The 27,159-nt window shown below is 47.7% G+C and overlaps 2 protein-coding genes across 2 annotated transcripts in view; both read left to right on the forward strand.

The window, feature by feature from the left end:
* UBXN7 (UBX domain protein 7) overlaps nucleotides 1-16,719 on the forward strand; it is a 29,230-nt gene extending 12,511 nt beyond the window's left edge. Inside the window, exons 6-11 of the mRNA XM_058031432.1 lie at nucleotides 5,867-6,013; nucleotides 6,392-6,482; nucleotides 8,176-8,303; nucleotides 9,505-9,898; nucleotides 10,323-10,402; nucleotides 11,977-16,719. Of these exons, the coding sequence (XP_057887415.1) occupies nucleotides 5,867-6,013; nucleotides 6,392-6,482; nucleotides 8,176-8,303; nucleotides 9,505-9,898; nucleotides 10,323-10,402; nucleotides 11,977-12,138 (1,002 nt within the window). The 3' untranslated portion in view covers nucleotides 12,139-16,719. The remainder of the gene's footprint in view (nucleotides 1-5,866; nucleotides 6,014-6,391; nucleotides 6,483-8,175; nucleotides 8,304-9,504; nucleotides 9,899-10,322; nucleotides 10,403-11,976) is intronic.
* A 4,393-nt stretch (nucleotides 16,720-21,112) lies between these two features.
* Nucleotides 21,113-24,833, forward strand: TM4SF19 (transmembrane 4 L six family member 19). Its single transcript, XM_058031545.1, has 4 exons — nucleotides 21,113-21,289; nucleotides 21,653-21,721; nucleotides 23,806-23,990; nucleotides 24,647-24,833. Exons 1-4 carry the CDS (start codon nucleotides 21,113-21,115, stop codon nucleotides 24,831-24,833), a joined length of 618 nt encoding a protein of 205 aa, XP_057887528.1.
* Nucleotides 24,834-27,159: the final 2,326 nt, after the last annotated feature.

Raw genomic sequence — 27,159 nt, forward strand, 5'->3', positions numbered from 1 at the left:
GCAGTGCTAAATGTTTGATGGACTGCCCTTGGGAATGTTGGTGATGTGTTGAAGGAGTTCACTGGTGATGGTGTCACCTGGAATGGACCATCAGGATCATCAAGTCCAAGTCCTCACCTTGCAGACCATGATGGTTTATGTTTCAATATCAATGTAGTGAAAGGCTTCATTGAGCAAGGGAGGCTGGTCAGAATGGGAAAATTGCATCCTTTGAACTGTGTCCATAGAGGACATAGAAAAAGCTGGATTAAGACTGCTTTGCACAGGTGAGGGAGGACTCAGCAAAGGGCAGTGTGGTTTGCAGCACAGCCCTGCTGAGAAGCTCAGGTGGAGTTAACATGGCTGAGTGGCTTCTGATACCTGAGTGAGTAGAAGTATTTGCATGTGTCTTTGCCATCAAGCCACAACTTCATCCTCTGTGGAGCTGTTCTATAAAATCACAGTGGTTGTCTTTTGCTTCTGGTGGTGCTAGGGGAAGTATCCCAGAGATACAGGACACTGTCAGCTTTAAACAATCTCAGGTGCCACCTTCCCTGACTGTGTAGGCATGTGTGTATCTATCCCTAAATTGTTAAGATGTGGATCAATGACTTAAGTAATGATTAGAGAACATGCAGATTGGTATATATTTTTAATTTCTGAGTGCATAATTTCCAGATATTTTTCAGAAATTCCAGTTACTACTAAACTTTCTCCTGGTCACCTTTGAATAGATGAGCTTGATGATGGAAATTATCTTTATTTTTACTGCATGGGAATGCAAAGTAATGATTAAATGGTGCAATACAGATCTTGGAGAACCAACTGCACAAGTCTGCACAACTGACTGACTGAACAAAAATATGATTTACCTTGTTTTCACATGTGCCTTGACTGCTGTGCACAAGTACTAGATCACTGCTGGAGAGCTTTTGGTGAAACACTGTGTGCCTTTATGGAGTTTCCAGCTCTCATCCCATTACCCATCTCTCTTTTTATGCTTCCCATATCACTGGGGATCAGTTGCCTTGTCACTAATTCCTGTGTTCTGAGGGTGCCCCCCACAATCTCCTTAACAGAATTCCAGCTGTGAGAGGATGCTGGCAGAGAGCAGCAGTGTCCAGCTTGGGGAGGAATTTGCTGCAGTGGGAGCAGAGAAGCAGCCTTAAAAGATGTGTTTCAGGTCTTCCAGCTGATGGTGCTTGCTGGGCCTGGGGTCCAGAGCTGTTGGTGACTGTGGCATTTTCAGAAACCCCCATTGAAGGGAGGAAATTATGTGAATGACTCCATGTTCTTAGAAGGCTAATTTATTATTTTATGATATTATGTTATATTAAAGAATGCTATTCTAAACTATACTAAAGAATAGAGAAAGGATACAGACAGAAGGCTAAAAGATACTACTCAAAAACTCATGACTCTCTCTTCAGAGTCTGACACAGCTTGGCCCCTGATTGGCCAATAAATAAAAACAATTCACTTGAAACAAGAACCTGTTGGTAAACAATGTCCAAACCATATTCCAGAGCAGCAAAACACAGCAGAAGCAAATGAGATAATATTGTTTTCATTTTTCTCTGAGACTTCTCACCTTCCCTGGGCAAAGAGATCTTTCAGAAAATATGACAGTGACAGGTGACACCAGCAGATGTGTGGTTAAAGGCACCAGTGAGGGGAATTCACATGGCAGCAGGCAGTGCTGCTGCTGGAGCAGTCAGCAAGCACCCTCTGAGCTCTGCTGTGCAGTTTGAGATGGCTGCTGGTCTCTCCTTGGGTCTTGCTGGAAATGTATGAGGACTTCAGCAGTGTTGATTGTGGCATCTGTCACAGTCAGAAGTGGTGTCAGAGAGAGAAATAAATGATTGATGGATTTGTTTGTCCTAAAGTCTCTGCATTCTTATTCAGTCCTGAAAGGTAATATAAGAAAGGGGATGGGCTGGGCTTGGGGAAGGGGTTTGTGTACACTCACATTGCCCTGTTCTGTGCAGTACCTGCACTCTAAAGACCTGCACACTTTCTGATGTTGGCACTCACCCTGCTGTGTTCCTGTACAGTTCCTTATCCCATGGGATACCCTTCATGTCACACTGATGCTCCTCAACTTCCTTGCAATATAACTCTTCACACCTTCTCACTGTGTTGACCATTTCCCTTTGCATTTTACCTTTTCTGACTGCAAACTGCTCTACTGCTTCAGCCTGGGACAGTGTAGGGCCTCAGTGACCACAGCCTCCCAAAATCCATCTCTAGCAAGCTGCTCTTGGCTTCTCCCTTCTCTGTATGCTGAGATAAATGGATATAAATGATAAACCAGAGATTACATCACATTCCAGACTATCAAAGACTAAATCCTGTCATTGTGATGCTCTTGGAGTTAAGCTTTGATCTAAGTGGGGTTTTCTTTCCAAGGTTGGTGTGGGGTGAGTTCCAGCCTCTGGAGGGGTGTGCAGGAACACTCTGCCAGGGTTTTGCCATGCACATTTACCAGAGAACCATTTAGGATTTAGAGCTTTGTTGGCAGGAGTGGTGACATCTGGTCTTATGTATCTTGGTCACTCATCAGCTGTTGCTGCTCTTTGGGTACTTTAAGGTTGGTTTTTGATACTAAGTACATGTAATTATCTTTAATTTTCCCCAAGAAACCTCACTTTTCTTGAGTTACAATGAAACCCTGTTACCAGTAAGGCCCAAAAAGTTGCTGTTTCATTTTGACTTAGTATTAACTAGCTTTAGGAATAGGTGGGGTTAACTCCATGGCAGAAAAAAATTTAAGTGTTTAGTGACTTTTTGGGGGTTTTTTTACCTGCTGTATATGAAAAAGCATTGTGCTCCACATGGAGAACAGCTTATGATCACTGTGCTTGTAAAGTTCAGTGTGTGACTGACTGGAGTTCTCCCATGAATGTGGAATCTGTTAGAAATAAATCCCTCAAGTGAAATAAATAAATTACACACCAAAGATGTCTGATACAAAACATTGTGGTTTTGTTCTCAGATACTTTCAAGAATTGCAAGTTCTCTACATACCAGTGATGTGAGAGATGATTGAATTTGAGGGGGACACACCAAATTGGTTTAGCTTGCACTTCTTGTGGGCAAGGATGGTTCTGGTGTGTGCAATTCTGTGCCTAACACTCAGCAGGGTTTCAGTGTAGTGACAATGTCACATTGCAGAGTTTCAAGTCTGTCTATATGATTTCTTTTTCCCATTTAACAATAACCTTTTTTAGCTGCTCCCTGCTTTACAGCTGAGACTCTGAGGGGTTTTTTGTTTCTACTTAAAAAGCAGCAATCATTTGGAAGCTGACCTTGTATTCAAATTGAGCAATTACCTGTACATGAGGTGGTTCTGGCCTGGTTTGGGGCAGCACAGCTGCAGGTACAGCTGTGGCTCAGGAGTGCCTGGGTGCTGAAAGGATCTGTGCCCTGCCCCAGGTAGGAAGGAGAAGTGTGACCAAATAGGAGATTTCTTGTTTGATTATGTCCTGCTCTGACTCTCTGTCAGCTGTTATTTTCCCCACTGAGTCACACAAATGTCCAGAGAATCACAAGGTGCTGGCTCCACTTCCTCCTTCTCTCTGCTGCCTTGAAAGGATTGCATTTCAACAAAACTGAGCCAGCAGAAACCACCCCAACATTTCTAAACCATACATGTTCAGAGAAGTCAAATGGGAGGAAAAGTTATTTTTAGTAGTGCTGGAGTCAAAGTTGCACAGAGATCCAGCACTGAGCATGAAGCAAGACTTGCCTCACCAGGTTGCTGGTGTAGTGATGAATTATGTGACTGGGCAGAAAGGGTAAAGGCACACTTAGGGCAGATTGGTTTGGTTTGGGTTGGTTTTTGCATCTGGGCTCCACTGGCTCTGCTCTCAAAGAGTGGCTGTCCTGTACTGCCCTGTCTGTGGGCTCTGCCACTGGCCTTGATACCTCAAAGCAGGAGGGAAAGTTGATATTGGAAACAGAGGATCCAAATCCATCAGATCCCAGCTTTTGGGATACACAAGCCAGCTCTTGAACCTTCCCTTGCTGCCTTGTCACTTACCAAAATGACCAATATAATATAATATAATATAATATAATATAATATAATAATCTCCAAATCCAGAGTGTTTCTTCTCCTCACACTGCTGTCCTTCCACCCTCTCAGAAAAACCCCTTGAGCCTTGTAAGAACTCTGTGTAAGAGATAGCAGCAGTTTAACTGTGTCTTTTTAAATATTCAATCCAAAGCTTGCTTTTAGAAAGAAGTTAAAAGTAGTTTAAAAAGATCTGGCTGTTCTGCAGGTGAAAACTCAGTTTTGTAGATTTTCTTTTTGGAATTTCCTGCTTGCATCCTTCCAATGCCCTCAGCTGGACAGAGGAATGGTAGAGCCAGAGGTTTTCATTAATATTAAAAGATACAGAGTGAGGATAGAAGAATAAGATGCACTTTCCAGCTTTCTAATTACATATTTTTGGGAGTGTTCTTTTAACAGATTACCTGAGAACTCAGGACTAAGGCAATCCAATTGACTTAAATATTTAACACAAGGATTTGTGTTCCCTTTAAACTTGGGCAGTGCCTCTAGGCCTCATCTCATACTGGTTTCTTAGAACTAATTCTCAAAAAGCAGCTAGCTCAAAACAAGTCCTTTAAATAAAAGCATGACAATTATATTTAAGACCCTTGCCAGTTACTTAGGTGTCACCTTCCCCACTTTTCTCACTGGTGACCTGGATGCTGGCAGTGTAAATTTAGTGGTAAGTAATTAGTGTGAGGCCCCCTGTGGGAATAGGATTTTTCCATGCTTCTACCTTCATTTTTTTCCTATGAGTAATACAAAAGCTGCCTCTGCAGGGCACTTGGCCACATTGTAGGCTGAGATTCTTGCCTTGGTGAAGCTGAGTGTGTGGGGTTCACGTGTCTGTCTGTGACACAATGGACAGACAGACTGTTCCTAACTGCACAGGCTAAAATTCATTTCAAAAGTAAAAACTTTGGTTTGGGGAACAAAGTAATGCCCAAACAGCAAAATCTTCCATAACATCCTGATTCCCCTAAATTCTTTTATCCTTTGAATTCCTTTGATTACCAGCAGGATGGTGAGCGTAACTTCTAAATTTATTTTTTTTTAAAGCCAAGAGAGTTCCTATGCCAGCTCCAGTCTTTCCAGGTGGTAAGAGCATTCCTGCTGTTGATCTAGCCCTCTTTTTTTCAACAGGTATGACAGTTCAGCGATCAGAATTACATTCTTGATCAAACTCCTACCATTAACTTGCAACCAAGCAATCAGACAGTGCCAGCTTTGTGACTCAAACCAGTAAGATTTCTTCCTGCGCCTTCCTGTCTCCCTCCCCACTTGCAGTCTGGATAAGCAGCATCAAAAAAGGATGCCTAATTGGGCAGTTGGACAGTCACAGAGTAACTCAAAACTTGGAGAAAAAGAAAACATGCAGAGAAGGGGTGCTGTTGAATCAATGCAAGTCCTCTGTCAATTATGCAGCCTACTTAACTAGATGGTCCATGGGTTTATCTTTAGACTGAGCAGGTCTTTGTTGTCAGATCAGTGGGACTGACTACACTTTTCCCTGAATAAATACTTTATTCAGCAGTGCCATGTGTGTCCCCCCTCTGAGTTGCTTTTCCCTCCCTGTGCTTGGCTTGTTGAAATGCAGCAGCTCTGTTCATCGATGTGATTCTGTAATTCAACCAGGCTCATTTAAAGCAGATCCTTCAGCCCTGCCTTCTGTTTTGTGGGTGCCTTTTCACTAGCTCTGTCCATCCTCCTCACTGTGAAGGGGTTTGGTGGAAGGTCTGGCAGTGGTAGAAGCCATCTCTGATCATTGCTGGCATCGGTGCTGTCTGGTCCTTCAGCCTGATCTAACCAAACTTTTCCTTCTGCTTCCAGGCCAAGGAGTGTGGTCAGATGCAGAACAAGTGGCTCATGATAAACATTCAGAACGTGCAAGATTTTGCCTGCCAGTGCCTCAACCGTGATGTGTGGAGCAACGAGGCTGTGAAGAACATCATCAGGGACCACTTCATTTTTTGGCAGGTGAGAAGTTGCCTGGGGATGGATGTGTGGCTTAACTTGGTGCCTTGGTAGATGGGACACTGGGGAAAAAAATTGAATTATCTGGAAAAGATGGAATTCTCCAGGTGATCCTGCAGAAAAGGTGTGCTTCATGGAGTGTATGTATTTTATGGTTGGAGATAGAATTCATGGATATGCATTTGAAGACATAAACTGCCTTTCACTTCTGCAAACAAGATATTACCATGTAGTTTCTAGAGGCTTAATTTCAGCTTTTCAGAGTTACAGCTGTGTGTACCATTTGCAGTTTATACTGCAGAAGATAGAAAAACTCTGTGCATTTTCAAGGTAGAGTTTGTTTTGTTCCCTTTTCAGCCACTAATGTGCCCCATTTTGTAGGTGTACCACGACAGTGAGGAAGGACAGCGGTACATACAGTTTTATAAATTAGCAGACTTCCCTTATGTGTCCATCCTGGATCCCAGGACAGGTAAGACAAGTGGCAGCTGCTTTGCCTGGAGTTACCCCATGAGTTATCCACTGCATATGGAGTTATCCACTGACAGTTGTAGGCTGGAATATCTTCCACTGCAGTTTGTGTTACACTTGGCTGAAGAATCTCAAGGACTGACTCAGCATGTTCCCAGAGGAACTAAGGGAATTAAACACCCAAAACTTGCAGAAATTTTGTCTATTTGAAGCTTGGCGAGTATTTTGCTTAGAAAGTGAAAATAGTTCCATCTGGTGGAAAAACTCTGAATTCTTTTTTTTGAAGCCTTTCAAAAGCTTCATGAAGTCATGTGATGAATAACTACAATATTTGTAATTGCTGCATGAATCTGCTTTCTGCTCCTCCCACAGAGCTTTGTGAGGCTCAGCAATGACTTTAAATTGCTTCTTAATTTTGAAATACCATCTTGACTTTGAGTTTTTGTTTCATTTTGCTTGTTTTTTACCTGAACAATCAAACTCCTCCCTCTCCCTCCAGCTCTTTCAAAGTTGTTGCTTTTTCTTTTGTATCCAGCAGCTTCTTTTATCATCATATAATGCAGCTGCCTGGTTATGTAATGTTGGTCTGGTCTCCTGTTTCTAAGGACTGAAATGATAGAGATGAGATCTCTGTGTAGCTGACTTAAACCACCTGAAAATAAATACATTTTTTAATATTGCAGCTGAAGTTAGAATTCTCTTCTTAGCACTTTCCTTCTGGGAACAAATACTCTTTGCCAAGGGTTAGAATTAATTTGGCAAAAATGGAGAAATGCTTCTTCATAAACTTAATGGTTTGGTTTTGAGGCCAAATTCACCATTCTGTGCTCACATTCCCAGAGGTGAAAAGAAAAGAATGGAAATAAGCTGTGTCTGTATCCATGTCTGTCCCTTTTCAGTGGGTGGAAGGAGGAAGCTCCATAATTAGCAGGTGGTAGCCTGTGGGAAGCTGCAGTTCCTCAAGTAAGGACTCTTGCAGCAGGGAGTTGGTGTGTTTGATGTGAAAAATGCCAATCACTTGTTTTTAAATTTTTAAAAGTTTAATAGTAATAAAATGGTTATAAAAATAGTAATATAATTACAGTAATAATATTTTGGACAATTTGGATTAGGGCAGTATGAGACAACAGAAACAAAGAGTTACAGACAGTCCAGGTACCTCTTTCTGGGCAAAATAAGCCCAGAAAAGGACACACATTAACAAAGGATTAACCCTTAAAAGCAATAACCTGTTCCATATTCATACACCTCATACATGATGCATAAATTCCATTCAAACACAGGATTCTGTCTGGTCAGTGCCAGCTTCTTCCTCTTAATCCTGATGGTGTCTTCAGGGCTGAGCAAGGCAGGAAGAAGTTTGTTTCTTCTGATAATGGAGCAATGAATTCTCTTTCTCTGAAAGATTTAGGTGTCCAGTTACTGCTATCTCAGTGGGAGTACCTCATTCCTCTCTTTTAAAAAAATATATCTTCCATAGCATAGTTTCTATTTTAACATTTTGTTATAACCTAAAACTATATTTAACACACTACTTAAAAAAATTAACACAGCATAACTTTCTATCATAACACATATCATATTCATTTTAATATTTGCAAAAAGCCAATCATAAAATACGCATTCTTCACATTTGACCACTAAACTGCAGCGTTTTGCTGAAATTTTGTTTGATGGCACCTTTTGTTCCCCAGGCCAGAAGCTCGTGGAGTGGCACCAGTTGGATGTGACTTCTTTCCTGGACCAAGTGACCGGATTCCTGAGCGAGCACGGCCAGCTGGACGGCCACTCCAGCAGCCCTCCCCAGAAATGCTCCCGCTCTGTAAGTGTGGGGCTCCCTGGAGACAGCCTGGAGCAGCACTCTGACCTGGCCTTGTCCAGCTCTCCTCAATTCCCAGACACACTCAAGGAGTTTGTGCAGGGGCATGCAGAAACTCAGCGTGCCAGGGAATGCCTTCTCCCGGGGTCACTGCTTGTGCTTTTGGCACTTGGTTTGAATTTAGCAGTCAGAGTGTGAAAGGAATATTGATTACTCCATGCAGAACTCCAAGGAGAAGCCACTAAGTAATTACAGCCTGTAATCCTGACAGGCTAAGTGCCTTCCCTTCTGGAAGACTGATGTCCTTTTGGTTTTCAGTGCATGTTTGCAGGCAGTGTGTGTTGTTGTTGAATTTGCAGGGTCCCCGGGATGAAGGAGGAATTGAGAATCTGACTCCATGTTCTTAGAAGGCTAATTTATTATGATATATTATATTATATTATATTATATTATATTATATTATATTATATTATATTATATTATATTATATTATATTATATTATATTATATTATATTATATTATATTATATTATATTATATTATATTATATTATATTATATTATATTACATTATATTACATTATATTATATTACATTATATTATATTACATTACATTATATTACATTACATTATATTACATTATATTACATTACATTATATTACATTACATTATATTACATTACATTATATTACATTACATTATATTACATTATATTACATTATATTGTATTACATTACATTATATTGTATTACATTACATTATATTATATTACATTACATTACATTCTATTACATTGCATTATATTACATTGCATTACATTACATTACATTATATTATATTACATTGCATTACATTACGCTATACTAAAACTATACTAAAGAATAGAGAAAGGATGCAGATACAAGGCTTAACAAGAATGATAATGAAAACTTTTGATTCTTCTCCAGAGTCTGACACAGCTGGACATGATTGGTCATTAAATTAAAACAATTCACATGGAACCAATCAAACAATGACCAGCTGGTAAACAATCTCCAGACCACATTCCAAAGCAGCAAACACAGGAGAAGGAATCAGATAATTATCGTTTTAATTTCTCTCTGAGGCTCCTCAGCTTCCCAGGAGAAGAATCCTGGGCAAAGAGAAATGTCACTGTCATATTTTCAGAAAATATGCTGGTGACATGTTGTGTGCATCCCACAGGAGAGTCTCATCGATGCCAGTGAGGACAGCCAGCTGGAAGCTGCCATCAGAGCCTCCCTGCAGGAGACCCATTTTGATTCCTCCCAGGCCAAGCAGGAGAGCAGGTCAGATGAGGAGTCGGAGTCAGAGCTTTTTTCTGGAAGCGAAGAGTTTATTTCTGTTTGTGGCTCTGAGGAGGAGGAGGAGACAGAGATTCCAGCCAAGCTGAGGAAGTCTCCACACAAGGACTTGGGGTGTAAAAAAGAGGAGAGCCGGAGGCCTCAGCCTGAGCCCTCTGCAAGGACTGAGCCTGGGACAACATCAAACCACAGAGTCCTGCCCTGCATCGATGCAGGGGCTCTGGAGGAGTCACCTGACAAGCCTGAAAGCACCTTCCGGGGCCTGGACGTGAATGGTAAGTGCCCCTTTTTATTGCTTTTGTTGGGCCTTTTTTGCCTGAAACTCTTCATAGGCTGCCAAGCCTGGTTTCATCCCTTCTTTTAAAAATCCCTTCTGATTTCCTCCCTCCTTGCCAGCAGACATGTGAGTGATCCAAGAGCAGCACCACTTGGGCACAGCCTGCAGAGCCCTCTGGATTCCCTGACTCAGGTCCTGCCCAGGAGTAAAGTCCACTCTGGTGTAACACAGCTGCTCTGGGCACTGCCTGGGGTCAGTCACTGCTGCTTTGGAAGAGTCTTGTGATAAAAATTTATCTCCACAGCCTGGAACCTTGTGTTGGTCTCCAGTCCCTCACCCTGCTGTGCTGTCCCACCTAAAATCTACCCAGGAGCTCAACTCAGCTGCCCTGGTGTTAACTTGTGATAAATTCCTTTGTGCAGGACCAAAGGCACAGCTGATGCTGAGGTATCCAGATGGAAAGAGGGAACAAGTTTCACTGCCTGAACAAGCTAAACTACTGGTGAGTGGCCTTAATGGGAATCCTTTATGAGTAGAGGAAAGATGAAACTGGAGAATTTCTGTGCCTGGGGAGACACTGTTGAAATTTGATTTAGTCGGAGAGGTGTATCCAGGGAGTGCCTGCCCTGTGATCCATGTCATTCCTCTCTGGTAGCCACTGGCTCTGTGTGTCTTCACTGCAGCTTGGGGTTTGTGTGCACTCCAGTGTCTTCCTGAATCCCCACACTGCTCATTTCCATTGTAAAATGACTCTAAATGGCTTTTGCATTAATTGTTAATTACCATAAAATGCTCTCAGCTTTCTCATTTCTGGGGCTTTGTTTCTAAAAGTGGAACTCCTCATTCTCCATCTCTCCCATCATACTTCCACCCTCCCTTCTGGACGTGGATGTTGGAGCAGACTTTGGAGGAAGTTCTCCCAAAACAAATGTATTACACAATGTTGGTGGTTTTGCATGGGAGGTAGAATTTTGGTCAATTATTGTGCCTCAGATGTGTCTCAGCTGTGCTTTGGCCTCCTTACCTTGGAGAAGTCCATGTGAATGGCATTTCCATCAAAATATTCCAGGGAGCAGAGTGTAAAGAGGTTACTGTGCTCCTGTTTGCCATGAGTTTTCAGGACACAGTGGCCAGTTAAGCTCATTTAAATTTAAATGTAGTCAGTCTAACAGCTGAAGTCATAGGGAAGGCAAAAGCACACCTCATCAGAAGGATTTTGTGTAGTTTTGGCAGAAAAGTGTCCTGTCCCTTAAAAACATGGGGCTATTGCATAGCCAGCAGCTCTAGGAATATACAGTGTCCTCAGCCCATGTTCTCATCCTTGACTCTCCTGCTTGAAAATAAAAGGAAAAAAAGCTTGACTGCCTTTTGAATGCAGCTTGTTAAGTAAATTTGCACATATTATTAGACATGTAGCACTTGTGAATACTTGAGCAATTCATTTAGGCAGTACAGAAGTGTTAAATTGAAATAAACCCTGACTTTTGGTTTTGACTGTGGAAGTTAAAGGAAATTTATCTCAGCATATGATTTCCCTTCTGCTCTAGAGTCAGCAGAGGGATTTAGCTGAGTCAAGGTTTGTGGGTAAAGACATCTTTTGGTTGCAGAGCTGAGCAAGCAGCATTTGTGCTCATCTCATGTGATCTTCTGGAGCCTTTCAGTCAGATCCAGATTGAGTCTCAGGTGTTTCTTTGTGAACATCATTTCCATGCTGATTTTTTTTTCAGCCTTTAGTTGCTTCCATTTTAAAGCTGGCCAGAACTAGCAAAAGAAATTGCTTAAGGAGAGAGTTGCACTTCAGGAGTTTTAACTGATGATACTGATCAGTTTTGACTGTTGATATAAAACATTAAAAAAATGTTTAAATTTTAATTATTGTGTTGATATTGATGAAGCACTGGCTGCTTTACATACATTATTCCCATGAGGTGCTTATGCTTCCAGTATTACCATGATGCCCTTTCTTCCCCTCAAGCCAAAAAAAAAAAAAAGAAATGGTGACACTTTTAAAAGGAAAACAGGATTTTTTTCCCATTCTGACTTCTGTGACAGTGGTTTGCTTTCCTTTCTCCCCAGGCTCTTGTGAAGCACGTCCAGTCCAAAGGATACCCCAACGAGCGCTTTGAACTGCTCACCAACTTCCCCAGGAGGAAACTCTCCCACCTGGACTATGAGATCACGTTACAGGAGGCAGGCCTGTGTCCTCAAGAGACTGTCTTTGTGCAGGAAAGGAATTAGCACTGTGGCCTGAGTTCTCCCAGCCTTCCTCCCTCTCCTCTTGGCCTGGGACAAGAGTGGTTAAATATGCAGTTAAGGGTCGTGGGATTGCAGTGCTGGAATCAGGCAGCTGACTGGCCCTTCCTTCTCCCTCCTCCTCTCTCTCCCTCCCTTCTCCCTCTCTAGTGACCAAATGAGAGTGCTCAGAGTTTTATTTTCTTCCTCAGCTGCACAGAGCATTGGGAAGAACATCTTTCCTCTGCTTTCCTGGAATAAAGTAAAACAGTGATCTGTGTATCCAGCATGCTGGAGCTTGGAGTGGCCATAATACACAAACCCTTCTCGCTGCTATTCTTAAATCTGTTTTGTTTAATTTATTTTTGAAAAGAGTGTGTGATGAGGCATGGAGGCATCTCTCTGTAAGGAGAGGGCATAACCTTCAGGGCAGTCTTTCCTTTGTTTGGATTCCCTACACAAAAGGTCTCCATTAACCTTCCAGCCTTCTCTGGTTTTGGAAAGGAGTTGGGTTGAGCCATGACAAAATGCTCTGCTCCACCTAATTCAAAGACTTCTAGATTGCCTGCATGTTTTCCTCCTGCTTTAAATTGCCAGTGGATGTAGTAAAAAAAACAACCAACCCCCCAGAAATCCAACTGTGCTCCATATGGGCTTGACTGCTTGGCCCAGAGGGAAAGCTGTGAGTGCAGTGCTGGAGCAGAACCAGCTCCTTTGTGGGGTGGGTGGGTTATCCATGTTCCCTTCCCTGCATCCTCAAAGTGTCTCCTTATTGCTCTCAGGATTTTGCAAATAACAAGGGTACTGTAAAGGTTTTGGATTCATGAAAACACCTGCCACAGAGACCTGACAGTCAGTTGGCTTTTTTCCTTTTTTTCTAGGAGTGAGTGGCTTTACAGGGGTTTTACAGCACTGACAGCACTGAGCATCAATTAATGCTTCATAAAACACTTCCCAGCCTGGTGGCTTGAATTCCCTGGGATGAATTTTGTTCTATTTCCATATTCATCTACTGTCACTTACCTCTAAAGCTGCTCCTCGGTGCAGGCTTTCCTTTCAGCTCTGGAGGCTGGCACACAAGTCAGTGCCCTGGTTCTCCTCCAGTGTCTCCACCAGAATGTCATCCTTCAGAAGGATTTTGGATTTTTCTGGTGGAGCTCTTGGCCAGTTGGTGTTTCAGCAGATGGGACAGGAGTTAACTGGCACAGCCCTCAGCACAGTGTGGTGGATTTGTGTATTTACAGCTAAAAACTCAGTTTAACATCATCCTCAATCGCTGAGGAGAAGGCACATGGGACCTGGCATAACTGCTGACTTTTTCTGCCTCTCTGAGATGATTGTCTTTGTTAAAGACCTTAGTAGCCAGAAATTTACATTTTCCAGTTTTTCAAGATATTTTGCCTTTGATTTCATACTAGCATCTGTACTTTGGAACCTTTAAATGCAAGAAATCACAGAAAATGTCTGGCATTCCCCATGAAAACTTCAACTCACAGCTGTCTCCTTCTCCTAATTGAGCTTTGACATGTAATCATGCAATTGTAGAAGTTGATTTCCCTTTCTGCTGCAGGATGTAGTGTCAGGAAAGCAGATTTTCATCTCAGTTTCCTGATCAGTGTTTGGTGTGACACCAGATGTCATCTTTGGTTTGTAAAGACCCCCAGGTGTGGAGGCTGCTCCCTCCATGGGGAGGTGAGGGGGAGTTTTGTGGTTGGCCTGTGAAGCAGCAGTGGCACCTCTGGACTGAAGGATCCTTTAGTTCCTGCATATCCAGACCCCAAACTCACATTTCCCTGTAATCCTAAAGCTTCCAAAGCAGCTCCAGCTGCCTGGTTGGAATAACAAGAACCAGGTGTGATTTATTGGCACTTTCCCTCCCCTGCCCCTCCTGGGCCTGCTCCTGTGTGTGGGGCTGGGCTGAACTCTGTGATGAGACCAGGAATTGCTCAAAGAGTGAAAAGAAGATTGGGAAGTTGAACATTTACACTGAAAATGGCATTTTCTCGTGGTTTCTAGGAGTTTGTTCTGTTCCAGGAAACTGGGTTGGAGTTTTTCTATCTGTTTCAGTGTGGGTTTTTTTCTATCACCTTTCTTTTGCTTTGCTTTGAGAGCAAGAAACAGAGAAAAAAAATTGTAAGGAATACATATCCCTGCATGTGGCTCTTCTCTTTGTTCATTCCTCTCTCTCTCTCCTTCCCACCCCAAACAAACCCAGTACCACACATCAGCTGTGCTGTGGGGGCTGAAAGCTGAAGAGAAACTGCCCCAACCAGGACACAACCTCTTCATCTCTTCATCCCTTGGGAGGAATGTGGTTGAAAACACGAATCAAGTCCTGCCTGGGACAGGACAGCTCATGGCAGTGAAGGTGATGGGTTGGGCAATATTTAAAGAGTCATTTCTAGATGTGAAATCTGAAGCTCAGATTGCCTTTGCTGGAAAAAATGTGTTAAATTTGGTTGGGAAATACAACGTTGAGCTGTGAAGGACAGAGGAAGCCAATCCTTCAAAAGCTGTGGTTTGTGGCTTCCTGTGGGTGTCACTGGGTCAGGATTTGCTGCAAGAGCAGCAGCAGTGCATGTGGGCAGTGCAGGTTTTTCTGAGTGAGAACTGTCAGGGCTGTTTTGTTTGAAGCTGGAGCTCCCTGCTGCTGCTGCTGATGTTCCTTTGCCTGTGCTCTTCATCTAACACAGCTTTCTTTTGGGATGTAAAACAAATCCCATTTGGTCACAACCAGGATCCTGGAACAGAAAGGGAAACAAGCTCTGGCTTTCCCTGCCAGGTGCAGCTGACACATTTACTTCCCACTTCAGAGGCCCACAGGAAGGTTTTGGATTTTTCTGATGCTATGTGCTCTTAATTCAAGCTGATTGACCAGCCTCAACATCACAGCATTCCCCACTGACCTGAAAAGGGCAGGTGGAGGCTGGGCCAAACACTTCTGGCCATACTTTTGTTATTTTCTTTAGGATTTGAACAAAATTCTGTGACTTTTATGATTTCTGACATTCATGGATTGCAGTGCATTGCTTTTCCTGGTAAATCTCTTCAGATCTTAGAGGAATGTCCAGGATCTGCAGGTGGCTTTGTAAAATACAGTTGTCTGTAAAAAGCATCCAGATGTACCATTATTCCTAAGTAGATCTAAACAGGAATTTTCCATCAGCTCTTCCCAGAGCTCCCTGACCTTCTCCTCACTGCTAGGGGAAGTGACACCTCTCCTTTGCCCAGCTTGTGTTTCACAGGGTCCACGTCCTTCAGAGCTGATTTGTACACTCAGCCTGCCCTGGCACTGCTGCTGTGGTTGAACCTCTGCAGTAAAACTGAGTTTGGTGCAGGTTTTAGTAACTCAACCTCTCTGCTGAAGGGTCTCAAATTCCTGTTCCTGTCAGAGCAACTGGGACTCGAGCAACAAGGGCTAAATTAAAACCAGTTTTCTTTTGGGGACAGGGCAGCATTTTGGGCTGTTTGTCAGGGAGCAAACACTGCAGAGGTGCTTGAAATGTGGTGGCTTTTTGGTAAACCACATAAAAATGAAATATGAACATAGGGACCTGTGTAGGAATGTCCATGTGAGTGGGAAGATCTGTATAATTTCAGGGCCTCATCACTTCATTGTTATTCCTTTTTAGTTTGTACTAGATGTCACTATTTTCTTCTGGTTTAATCCCTGTTTAGTGAAGTTGATAAAACAGGTGTTCCAAGAGGAGAAGGGGTGGCAGAGATGTGCTTCAGGTGGGTGAAGGACAAAGTCTCTGTCCTTAAGGACTGGCTGTGCCCTGTCTGGCTGTTCCCACAGGCTCTAATCCAGCCTCTGCTCTCCCTCACCCTTTCTATTTATTTATTTTCACAAGTGATTTTCTATAAGTGGAACAGCTCCTGTTTCAAAGACAGCACAAACTGATGCTGAGCCCTGTGCTGGCTGCGTTGTTGGAAGCACCCACAGGCCTGTGTGGGTTTGGAGCTGGTCAGGTTAATGGATTCCCTTTCTGTGCTGGCTTTTTTTCCTGTCTCCTCTTGTCCTTGGGATGCTTGGTGTCTGTGCAGTCCCAACAAACAGAGCCATATTTATCTATTTACACCCAGAGACTGCTGCACCTGCCAGCAGTGCCTCCACCTGCCTCGGGTTATCCCCTGTGTTCCATGGGCACCCTGGGAGGGAGGGCAGAAATTGGGGATTTGCTCACTGACAGATCACTGGGAGTGTCTGCAGTGCAGGGAAAAGCCACTTTGGAACTCTTGTGAAGGTGTGGAACTGAAACTGGGGAGCAGGGGATGAGGTGCTATTTTACATCTGGGTAAAACTCAGCTCAGAGACACCAGACTCTAGGACAGATGGTTTTTTAAAAATGAGGCTGTTTCCTGGAACTGGGGAACATCCAGTTTCTAAGGGACAGCTTTTCACAATGGTCAGTTTATTCAATGATGGCAACTTCACATGGGAGGAGGGAGAGGATTAATTTGGAAGTTTTCAGCTCACTGTGCTGGGAGGGACCAAACTCAAGGAAACCTCTGATCTATATACACAACTGCTGCATTTTTTATAAATATATGTAAATGTCCTATTGTAATATTTGATCCTGGAAATAAAACAAACTGTTTTCAATAGCTTTCTTCAGCACTTGATTTTTTGGGTTTGGGGTTTATTTGTTGGTTTAGTTCTAATGGAAGTCTGTGCCTGTGTTATTTGTGGAGTTCCTGAGTTTTTCCTTAAAGATACTGGGCTAGAAGGATTAGAAACTTGATGACAGCACTGCCCAGGAAAGTTTCAGGCTGTTGTAGAGGATAGAAAATCTTGAAGTGAGACAAATTTACAGGACCTTGACAGGAAAAATACCTGTATGAAAACTAATATAAAGAGGCAGGGCTGGGATTTCCCATCCTTCCCAATGAAGGAGCAGAGGAAATGGGGCTTTCTATTCTGAACTGTGTCCTCCTGGTGGTGGCAAAGCAGAGCCTCTCACGGAGTTTGGGCTCCTTGGGACATTGCTGTTGTGGCCTGGCATGAAATGCTGAGGAGCAGGGCCCCTTCTGAACCAGGACTTGGCAGGTACAGTGGAGAAACAGAAATTAAGAAATCAGTTTTGGGTCATCCTCATGTTCCTGACTGTAGGTGGGTCTCCAGTGTGGAGCTCAGCCCTTCCAGGGTCTTGTAGCTGGAAAACCCTGAACTCTTCATACAGCCTAGGAAAATATTTCCAGTTCCAATTGAGTCGGGAATCTTTTTACATCAGTCTGCAGGTCAAGGAACTGCAGGGATACCTCAAACTCAAAATACCTCTTGGGTTTCATTTACTTCTTTTTCCTTTCTGTAAACTTCCAACTTTCCAGTTAATCTGAACTGTAAATTTGGGTGACATTTCTAAGCCCTAAAAGGAATATTGTCCAGCATTGTGTGGGTGTTTCCTCAGTCAGTTTAGCCACAAACACCCTGCAGGGCTTTGTCTTAAGGCTGTGTAGTGGCACAAACAGGTTTGCAGGTGCTAAGGAGGGGAGTGGGAGAGCCAGAGGGCTGCTGGACATCTTCCATCCAGGAGCAAGGTGGAGGCAGCTTTGGCACAGAACTTGTCCCTCTCACCAGGTCAGGCTCACTTCAGTCTCTTTGGTTCTCCTTGAAGTCAAACCTCTCTTGAGACCCAGCCTGCTGTGCAGATTCCCCAGCCCCAGAGGAGCCTGGGGAGGCAAAGGGCAGCGAGCAGGGAGGTGGAAGCTCCTCTTCAGCTCTGAGGAACCATCAGGAGCCCCTGGCCAAGCTGGAATTGTTAGGTGGGACCACATTTGGCTGCACCAGGACTGGGTGACTTGGCAGCAAGCTCCTTGCTGTGCTGACACTTTCCCCAGTTGCACTCTGGTGTGAGGAAGGCAAGCACCCAGCTCCTCACGTGCAGGGCTAAAATTACCCTTCCATGAGGATTATTCTTATAAGGAAAAGATCAGCAGTGCAGGGAAGAGTGTCAGCTGGGTGCTTCACACTTCCTGGCGTGGGGTTTTCTGTGGGTGATGGAGCAGATCATGTGTGTGCTGAGAGCCTCACTCTGCTGTGACGTAGGGAAGGCACAGGATGAGGTTGCAAAACGTTTTCTTCCAGCAGAGTGAAAAATGGGTTCCCCTCTTTCAAAGTGAGAAAAAGAGAGGAAGGAAAACTTGGATTCTGCTTATCCTGCATGCCTGTATAAATGTCTGACTTCATTTTAGAGACTGATTTGTCTTATTTAAGGATCAAATAGCCTAAGATTAACTCAGGTGCTTGAGCCCAGTGCCAAGGAATGCCAAGGTCAGGGATTCTCCTCTCCCCCATCCCTGCATGGGCCACTCAATTCAGTGTTGGGCTCCATGGTCCTGCTGGGTCCCTTCCCCCTCAGTTTATTCTGAGATTCTGTGACTAAAATGGGAATTCCTCTCCTGGTGCCAACTCTGATTTTCCTTTCACAGGGACTGTCTGATAACCTGCTCCTCAGTTTATTTTTGCAAGAGGAATTGAATTGCCTGCTGTAACTCAGCCTCATCCATTCATCTTTTCCCATGGGGCTCTTGGAGGGCTCCCAAAACTCTTCTTTGAGAAGGTTCTTCCTTCTCCCTGCACAGCCCATGAGCAATTCTTCTCTTTGCTTGTGCCACCTGCAACTCCTCTGCCAAAAAAAAACCTGCAGCTCTTCCTCCTGCCAACAAAACTGCCCCATTTTTGCCATTTTTTGGTGCTGTTGTTTCCCTGACTCCTTTTGTCAGACACAGAGATCATTGATGTTCTCCTGATCCTGTTCCTCACCACCTCTGTGGGAATTGGAGTTTCCCTGTTGCACATTAACTGCCAGCCATGGCAGATAGGAAATGCTGATATCTGGTGATTTATAATAATGAAGATACCCAGAAATAACCTTCCTCTCTCAATTTTATCACCAAGGCATGAGACACATGGTGGTGGGGATGCACTCAGCACCTGAGGAAAAGCTGGGACACCTGTGAGGAGCAAAGGGTGGGAGGTAGGAGCCAGTCGACACAAGGGAATGTTTATTCTGTAGCTTTTATTGAATATTAGAGAGGAAAGCATTATCCCAACAGGGTGTTGCAGGAATAACAATGTTCAATATTCAACCAGGCAGTGGTTGAGGCAGTGGTAGAAGCCTTAAAATCTGAGGGTGTGCCTGTTTGGGTGAGCCCTGCAGGGTAAATTCTGAAATGGGGAAGAGCAAGGCAGAGGCTGGCTCATGCAGCCACTCATCCTTCCCTGGGATGGGGACATGGCCAGCGGGTCACGCCCTGGTGGGCGGCCCTTGGGGGCTGAGGTGTCACAAATAGCCACATAAATAGGGTGATCCTCCTCGGGGCTCGGCAGGGCTGGGCACTGCTGCTCTGAGAGACATCACTCCAGGTAAGCTGGGAAGGGGGGAGAAGCTCCCTGGGCTCTGCTGGAATCTCTCTGTGCTTTTGGTGATGGGGCTGGGCTGGCAGAAGGACGCGGGACCAACCTGCTGTCCAGATGGACACAGGAGAACCTGCACTCGGGGTTTGTCTGTGCTGGCTGAGCTGCATGCTCAGGGGGTGTTTGGAAGGGACAGCATTCCCTGGGAGATTCCCAGGGGAAAGAGATTCCTGCCATCCCCAGGGAGAGGGCAGTGCTGGAGGGGAAGGAGAGTGCTTGGAGAGGTGGCAGAGAGAGGAGCAGAAAGGTGAGAGCCCAGGCTGTGAGCTCAGAGGGGCTGGAGCTGCTCCAGAAGGTGGAGGGGAGGTGGGACTCAGCACAGGGCAGGAAGCAACCACACACAACCCCTGGACTGCAGGCAGGGATTGAAGGGGGGCAAAGAGGCCCTGAATTCCCTGCAACCAAGGCAGGAGGATGGAAATCAAGAAGGGTGGGATTTTAGGACACGTGGAGCTGATGGTTCCCCTCAGGTGTCTCAGAGCCCTGTCCCTCATGCTCAGCCCTCGCCAGTGCCCTGCTGGGGCTGGTCCTGAGCAGATCCCCTGGACTGCTGTCCCCCAGCCCCTGGGGCAGTGCCAGAGCTGGATGTGCTGCCCTGGTCTCCTCCCTGTCCCCGGGGCCTGCAGGAGGGGCTGGGAGCTCTTCCACAGAGCCAACCACGGTGCCACAGACGCTGCTGCTTTGCAAAGCCAGAGCAAGAAACAGCCTGACCTGGGAACCTGTGCAAAATGGGCTGCAATCGAGCAGGAAAGGGGAAAATGCATGAGCCCAACTTCAAGCCAAGAGAACTCAGGGTAGAGAAGAGCTGGGAGCCAGGACAGCAGCAAACCATGCTCTATTCAGCAGTGCCAGAGTGACCAAAGGACATCCTGTACAGAAAGGGGCTTGTAGGTGCAGAGGAGAGGCAATTTTGGACAAGGTAGCACCTGGAGATGGGCAGGTGCTTTCTAGATAAACTCATAACTTAATAACTCATAACTTCCATGCCGGTGGAACTGGAGGATAATTAATAATGTTTTCTTAATTAAATTTAATCAGTTTCATACTCAGACCTCTGGCAGGGACAGGGATGGAATTGCTGTTGGATTAAATTGGAGGCTGATGTGCTTTCACAAGTCCTGTACAAGGATTTTATCTCTTTCTTGGCTCCCTCCTGCTCATTGTAAACCCTGAAAGCCAAGCTGAGCTGTGCAGTAACATTTCCACACAATCTCAGACTGGGTTTGGTTGGAGGGACCTTAAAGAAAAAAAACCAAAACATCTCTCCCTGCCAGGAGCTGGGACACATTTGGGAAGAGCCACACAGGTCTTGGGGTTTGGTATGGGAACACTAGTGGCCATTTGGCAAAGAAATAATAGCATTTCCATTGGGAATTGCCCTCCCTCAGGTAGGGGCAGTGCCAGCAGGGTGGGCTGACACCCAAAGCACAACCCAGCAGCTCCCACGCACCCACAGCTGCGGGATGGGCTCGGGGTGGGGACCCCTCGGGGCGCTGCAGCGCCGAACGCGGCCCCTTCCTCTCCTCCTCCTCTTCCTCCCCGTGCCCTCACAGGACGGCCATGTGCGTGGGGAAGTGCAGCCGGATCGTGGGGCCGTGCCTGCTGGTGCTGGGCACGCTGTCCGTGCTGGCCAGCATCCTGCTGCTGTTCCCGGGCGGAGCATCCCGCTACCTGCTGCAGGGACACCTGGGCCGCCACGCCCGCGCTCTGCCGGGGCTCTGGGGCGGCGGCATCGCCGTGAGTACCGCGGGCACGGCGCCCTTCCCACGGGACGGGATGGAGAGGGGCAGGGCAATGGAGCGGGGCACGGGCGTGGAGCGGGGCCGGGGCATGGAGCGGGGCCGGGGCATGGAGCGGGGCAGGCGGCTCCCCTTGGTCCCCCAGCTCCGGTTCTGTGCCCTTGGTCCCCCAGCTCCGGCTCTGTCCCCTTGGTCCCCCAGCCGTGGTTCTGTGCCCTTGGCCCCCCAGCTGTGGTTCTGTCCCCTTGGTTCCCCAGCTCCGGTTCTGTCCCCTTGGTCCCCCAGCTGTGGTTCTGTGCCCTTGCTCCCCCAGCCGTGGTTCTGTCCCCTTGGTCCCCCAGCTCCGGTTCTGTCCCCGCAGGTGCTGCTGGCAGCGATCCAGGTGACGGCGCTGGGCTGGCAGCGCCCCGGCTGCTCCGGCCGCCACAGCGTAAGCCAAGGGAGCCGGGATGGACCAGCGCGGGTGGGGCCGGGAACGAGTGGGGATGGGGCGGGAGGCAGCTCCTCCACTGTGGGACAGGGCAGAGACCCTCCTGTGCCATGGGACGGGGCAGGGATCCCCCTCTCCCCCGGCTGCCGTGGGTTGTGTCGGATCCCCCTCTCCTGTGCTGGGCACAGACCCTTTCTCAGGTGCCAGGTGGGATGTGGAGCGCCCCTGTCCCGCACGGCCCTGAGACAGGGAGCTGCTCTCCATGGCAGGGTGCCATGGCAGGGTGTCCCCTGTGGCAGGGTGCCACGGCAGGGTGTCCCCTCCCCAGGGCACAGGGCTCCAGGGAGTACCGGGATGGGCTCTGCGGGTCGCTGCCACCCAAGCGGTGCCTCCATCCCCAGGCACAGCTGGGCAGGGCCGTTCCCCTCCCAGACAAGCTGAGCTGGGTTGTCCCCGCTGACCGTGTGTCCCCCCTGACCGTGTGTGTCCCCCCTGACCGTGTGTGTCCCCTGACCGTGTGTGTCCCCCCTGACCGTGTGTCCCCCCTGACCGTGTGTGTCCCCCCTGACCTTGTGTCCCCCCTGACCGTGTGTCCCCCCTGACCGTGTGTGTCCCCCCCTGACCATGTGTGTCCCCCCCTGACCGTGTGTCCCCCCCCTGACCGTGTGTGTCCCCCCTGACCGTGTGTGTCCCCCCCTGACCGTGTGTCCCCTGACCGTGTGTGTCCCCCTGACCGTGTGTGTCCCCTGACCGTGTGTGTCCCCTTTGACCGTGTGTCCCCCCTGACCGTGTGTCCCCCCTGACCGTGTGTGTCCCCTGACCGTGTGTGTCCCCCCTGACCGTGTGTGTCCCCCCTGTGTGTGTCCCCCCCTGACCGTGTGTGTCCCCCCTGACCGTGTGTGTCCCCTTTGACCGTGTGTGTCCCCTGACCGTGTGTGTCCCCCTCTGACCGTGTGTGTCCCCTGACCGTGTGTGTCCCCTGACCGTGTGTGTTCCCTGACCGTGTGTGTCCCCTGACCGTGTGTGTCCCCCCTGACCGTGTGTCCCCTGACCGTGTGTGTCCCCTTTGACCATGTGTGTCCCCTGACCGTGTGTGTCCCCCCTGACCGTGTGTGTCCCCCCCTGACCGTGTGTCCCCCCTGACCGTGTGTGTCCCCTTTGACCATGTGTGTCCCCCTAACCGTGTGTGTCCCCCCTGACCGTGTTTCCCCCCTGACCGTGTGTGTCCCCCTGACCATGTGTGTCCCCCCCTGACCGTGTGTGTCCCCCCCTGACCGTGTGTCCCCCCCCGACCGTGTGTGTCCCCCCTGACCGTGTGTGTCCCCTGACCGTGTGTGTCCCCCTGACCGTGTGTGTCCCCCCCTGACCGTGTGTGTCCCCTGACCGTGTGTGTCCCCCCTGACCGTGTGTGTCCCCCTGACCGTGTGTGTCCCCCCCTGACCGTGTGTGTCCCCTGACCGTGTGTGTCCCCTGACCGTGTGTGTCCCCTGTGACCGTGTGTGTCCCCTGACCGTGTGTGTCCCCCCTGACCGTGTGTGTCCCCCCCTGACCGTGTGTCCCCCCTGACCGTGTGTGTCCCCCCCTGACCGTGTGTGTCCCCTGACCGTGTGTGTCCCCTGACCGTGTGTCCCCCCTGACCGTGTGTGTCCCCTGACCGTGTGTCCCCCCTGACCGTGTGTGTCCCCTGACTGTGTCCCCCCTGACCGTGTGTGTCCCCTGACTGTGTCCCCCCTGACTGTGTGTGTCCCCCCTGACCGTGTCCCCCTGACCGTGTGTGTCCCCCCTGACCGTGTGTGTCCCCCTGACCGTGTGTGTCCCCCCTGACCGTGTGTGTCCCCTGACCGTGTGTGTCCCCTGTGACCGTGTGTGTCCCCCCTGACCGTGTGTGTCCCTGCTGACCGTGTGTGTCCCTGCTGACCGTGTGTGTCCCCTCTGACCGTGTGTGTCCCCTGACCGTGTGTGTCCCCTCTGACCGTGTGTGTCCCCTCTGACCGTGTGTGTCCCCTCTGACCGTGTGTGTTCCCCCCTGACCGTGTGTGTCCCCCCTGACCGTGTGTGTCCCCTGACCGTGTGTGTCCCCGCAGGCCCTGCTGTCCGTGCTGCTCTCCAAGCTGGCCCTGCTGGGCTCCGCCGCCTGCTTCGTGCTCTGCGGGGTGGGGCTGAGCACGGGCCCGCTCTGCCTGCACAACAGCACCGCGCTGGGGCCCGGGCACGCCGCCCTCTGGGGATACCCATTCCTGGACCCCATCGACCTGGGGGCTGGCGCCAGGTGAGGGCTGAGCCGCCGCTGCCTCATTAATTCATTGCTAATTAAGTGGGTTGATGCAGGGGGTGGGATATGCAGGACCCTGGTAGCTCGAGGAATCCTCACCTTCCGTGGGTTTCCGCGTGCTGCTTTCCATCTTCATCATCCTCCCAACTCCCAGCTGAAGTAATTGTACTATCAAGTGACAGAATAGAACTTAAATAAGAAGTTGCAGCACTGTTTGATAGCTTATTATGAAGTGGAATCGTCCCTTTGCATTCACTGTTTGAAGCCCACTGCTCCCATTTCTTTACTTCAGACTCTTAGCAACATTTCATCATATCTGAACCCATGGGTAATGTTTTATTCCAATGATTTTGCACTGGAATATCTTGACACTAGCTTCCATGAGTTTTCTTCCAGTGGTCAGGTCAATTCTCAGAGAGATGGCAGAATTAGTCATTGTATAGGTTCCTTTCCCTCCTGTCAAAATAATTCTGTTCTCTTTTTAGATTCACACACATGAGTACATGTGATTCTTCTAACTATTCTTTTTCTTACCTGCTCCTTGCTTTTTTTGCTTCTAAGCTTTTATTCTGCTTATCCTCCGGATGAAGGGTGGGATGTCTGGGGGATGTTTTGTGGATCCTGGAGAACCTTGTCCCCTTGCTGCCACCCAGGGCCGAGAATTACCTGTACCACCGGAGCTCCTGGAGCACCTGCCTGGAGCCCGAGGGCATCGTGGCCTGGCACGTGGCGCTCTTCTCGCTCCTGCTGCTCCTCAGCGCTGCCGAGATGCTGCTGGCGCTGCTCCAGATCCTCAACGGGCTCCTGGGCTGCCTCTGTGGCTCCTGTGATGGCAAGTAGGGCCCTGCCGGGAGGAGGTGCCACCCCGGTGTCCCTGGCTGCTGGCACAGAGGGCACAGCCGGAGCGGTGACACCAGTGCGGTGTGAGACAGACAGAGCCCCCAGGGATGGATGGACACCCCGGGGCTGGAGCAGCTGGTGGGGATGAGGAGCCAAGGGCTGCTCCTGTGCACATCCCCTGGCCTGGGCTGTGTCCCCTCCCTTGGGGCCTTTGGGGCTGGGACTGGCCTGGTAAGGGATGGAGGGCAGGACCTGGCTGCCAGCAGCTGCCTCATGATTCTGAAAGGAGAAGAACTGAAGGCAGAGGACCTCAAGATACTGAAAGGAGGCAGAGGACATTTCCTGATGAAATTTGGAGCATTAGAGAGCACGCACTCCTTATCCCAGGGCTGGACACACGCAGGATATCTCCTCTGACCAAATGTGTGCCGAGGAGCCTCATAGCAGGGTTTGTTCCACCATGGTCAGACAGGTTCATTACAAGGGGCTTCCTAGAGAACACTTTGCCTAGAACCAGTTTCCATGCCTCCATCCCTTCCTGGAAGGGATTTTTGATCCTGGAGATTTGTCTGCAGGGGTGTCTGCTGGTTCTTAGTGCCCCAATGCCGCGACCTTGCCTTGAACCTCTCTCAGGGCACTGCTGTTTCTTGTTACATAACTTTGCCACAAAAGTCACCATGTTCCAAAATGTTAATTTTTGAATCCAGAGGAGTTATTTAATCTGCTATAAAACTATAAATATAGCTTAATTATTTGAGGTTGACATCCTCACTAAAAGACAAATCTGTGGTGTCACATCAGTGAACACCCAGCATTACATATTAGCACCCAAAAAGACAGTCAGATCTGAAAGTTCCATCAGAAGACTTGGCCATTTGTTGTAGCAGCTTTGAGTTTTCCAAGAAAACCAACACCCTGAAAATAAATCTCCATTCAACACACACCATGTGCACTAAGCTCCCAAGATAACACAGCAACAACAGTGGTCAAGGGATTTGTCCTGATAGAGAAGAAACAAGTTTACATGAAATGTTTTAGGGATTGTCAGCAACCATCAGGTGTAAATCAATCACCTTGACAGCTCATCTGTCTCATTACCTGTTTCTCCAGTGGTTCCAGATGTGTTTAGCATCCTGTGTGTGTGACTTTTACACCCTTTTGTCTCACTTCCAGTTAGTCTTTAAGTTCTATTTTGCAACTTCCAGGGAACTGAAAATTTCTATTCTACATGTTGTCTGTCCCTTGCCAGCCTCCACCCACCCTGGTGGAAAATGAGGCATGGTGGTGTCACAGACTGAAGAGCTGGACACTCCTGTTAATCAGTTTTGTTAATCAGTGCATGTTTAGGGCAGTTTTGTTAATCAGTGCGTGTTTAGGGCAGCTGAGCTGGTGTTTGTCCCCTGCACAGAGCAGGTGAAGGAGCCTGAGGAGCTGAGCTGGGCACTCGGATGGAGCTGTGCTGGGGGAGGCAGAGCAGGAATTGAGGTGTAACCCCCAAATTTCACCACACACGAGTGTCAGGAGCAGCTGCTGCTCGTTCCCCACTCCTGTGCTCAACACCTCCCCAAACCTTACAGCACCCAGCGTGGGCCTGATGGGCTGACAAGGGTCAGAGGAGAGCCCTGACGGCCCTGGCACATTAAAAACCCAAATCCCAGAGCAGACAAAACAGCAGCTGGGCCATTGGGGTGGCTGAACCCCAGCTGGCACCTGAGAACCACCCAGCCACTCACCTCCATGCCGTGGGAGGGCAGAGAATGAGAGGGGTAAATGTGAGACATCTCCTGGGTTTGCCATAAAAACACTTTAATAATTGAAATAATAATAATAATAAATTGTAAGGAAAAGAAAAATAACAAAGAAAAATCACTAAAACCCCAGACAGACAGAAATGCAATACAAATATTTCTTTATCATCAGCCCAAATATAAAACCCAACCCCATCCCAGCTACAATGAAGGAACAGAACTTTACCCCAACCCAAACCCCTGGCTGCCTCCCCCTGCTCTGCTGCTGCTGCCCCCCAGTATTTGTTTCCAGAGGTGCCTCTTGCTTGGAGAGGAGCCTAAGGCTGGGCTGGGTGTCACAGACACATTTTATGAAAAATCCTTTCCCCTGAGAAGCTGAGAGGCCTCAGAATTGAAATGTAAACAATGGTTATCTGCTGCTGTGGAATGCAACCAGTGCAGCTTTGATTGGTCTGTGTTGGTTGTTTTTAATTAATGGCCAGTCACAGTCAGCTGGCTCGGACTCTCCGGTCAGTCACAAGATTTTATTATCATTCCATTCCTTTCTATCCCTTGCAAGCCTTCTGATGAAATCCTTT

The sequence above is a fragment of the Melospiza georgiana genome, chromosome 10 (genome assembly GCF_028018845.1).
Source record: "Melospiza georgiana isolate bMelGeo1 chromosome 10, bMelGeo1.pri, whole genome shotgun sequence".
NCBI lineage: Eukaryota > Metazoa > Chordata > Aves > Passeriformes > Passerellidae > Melospiza > Melospiza georgiana.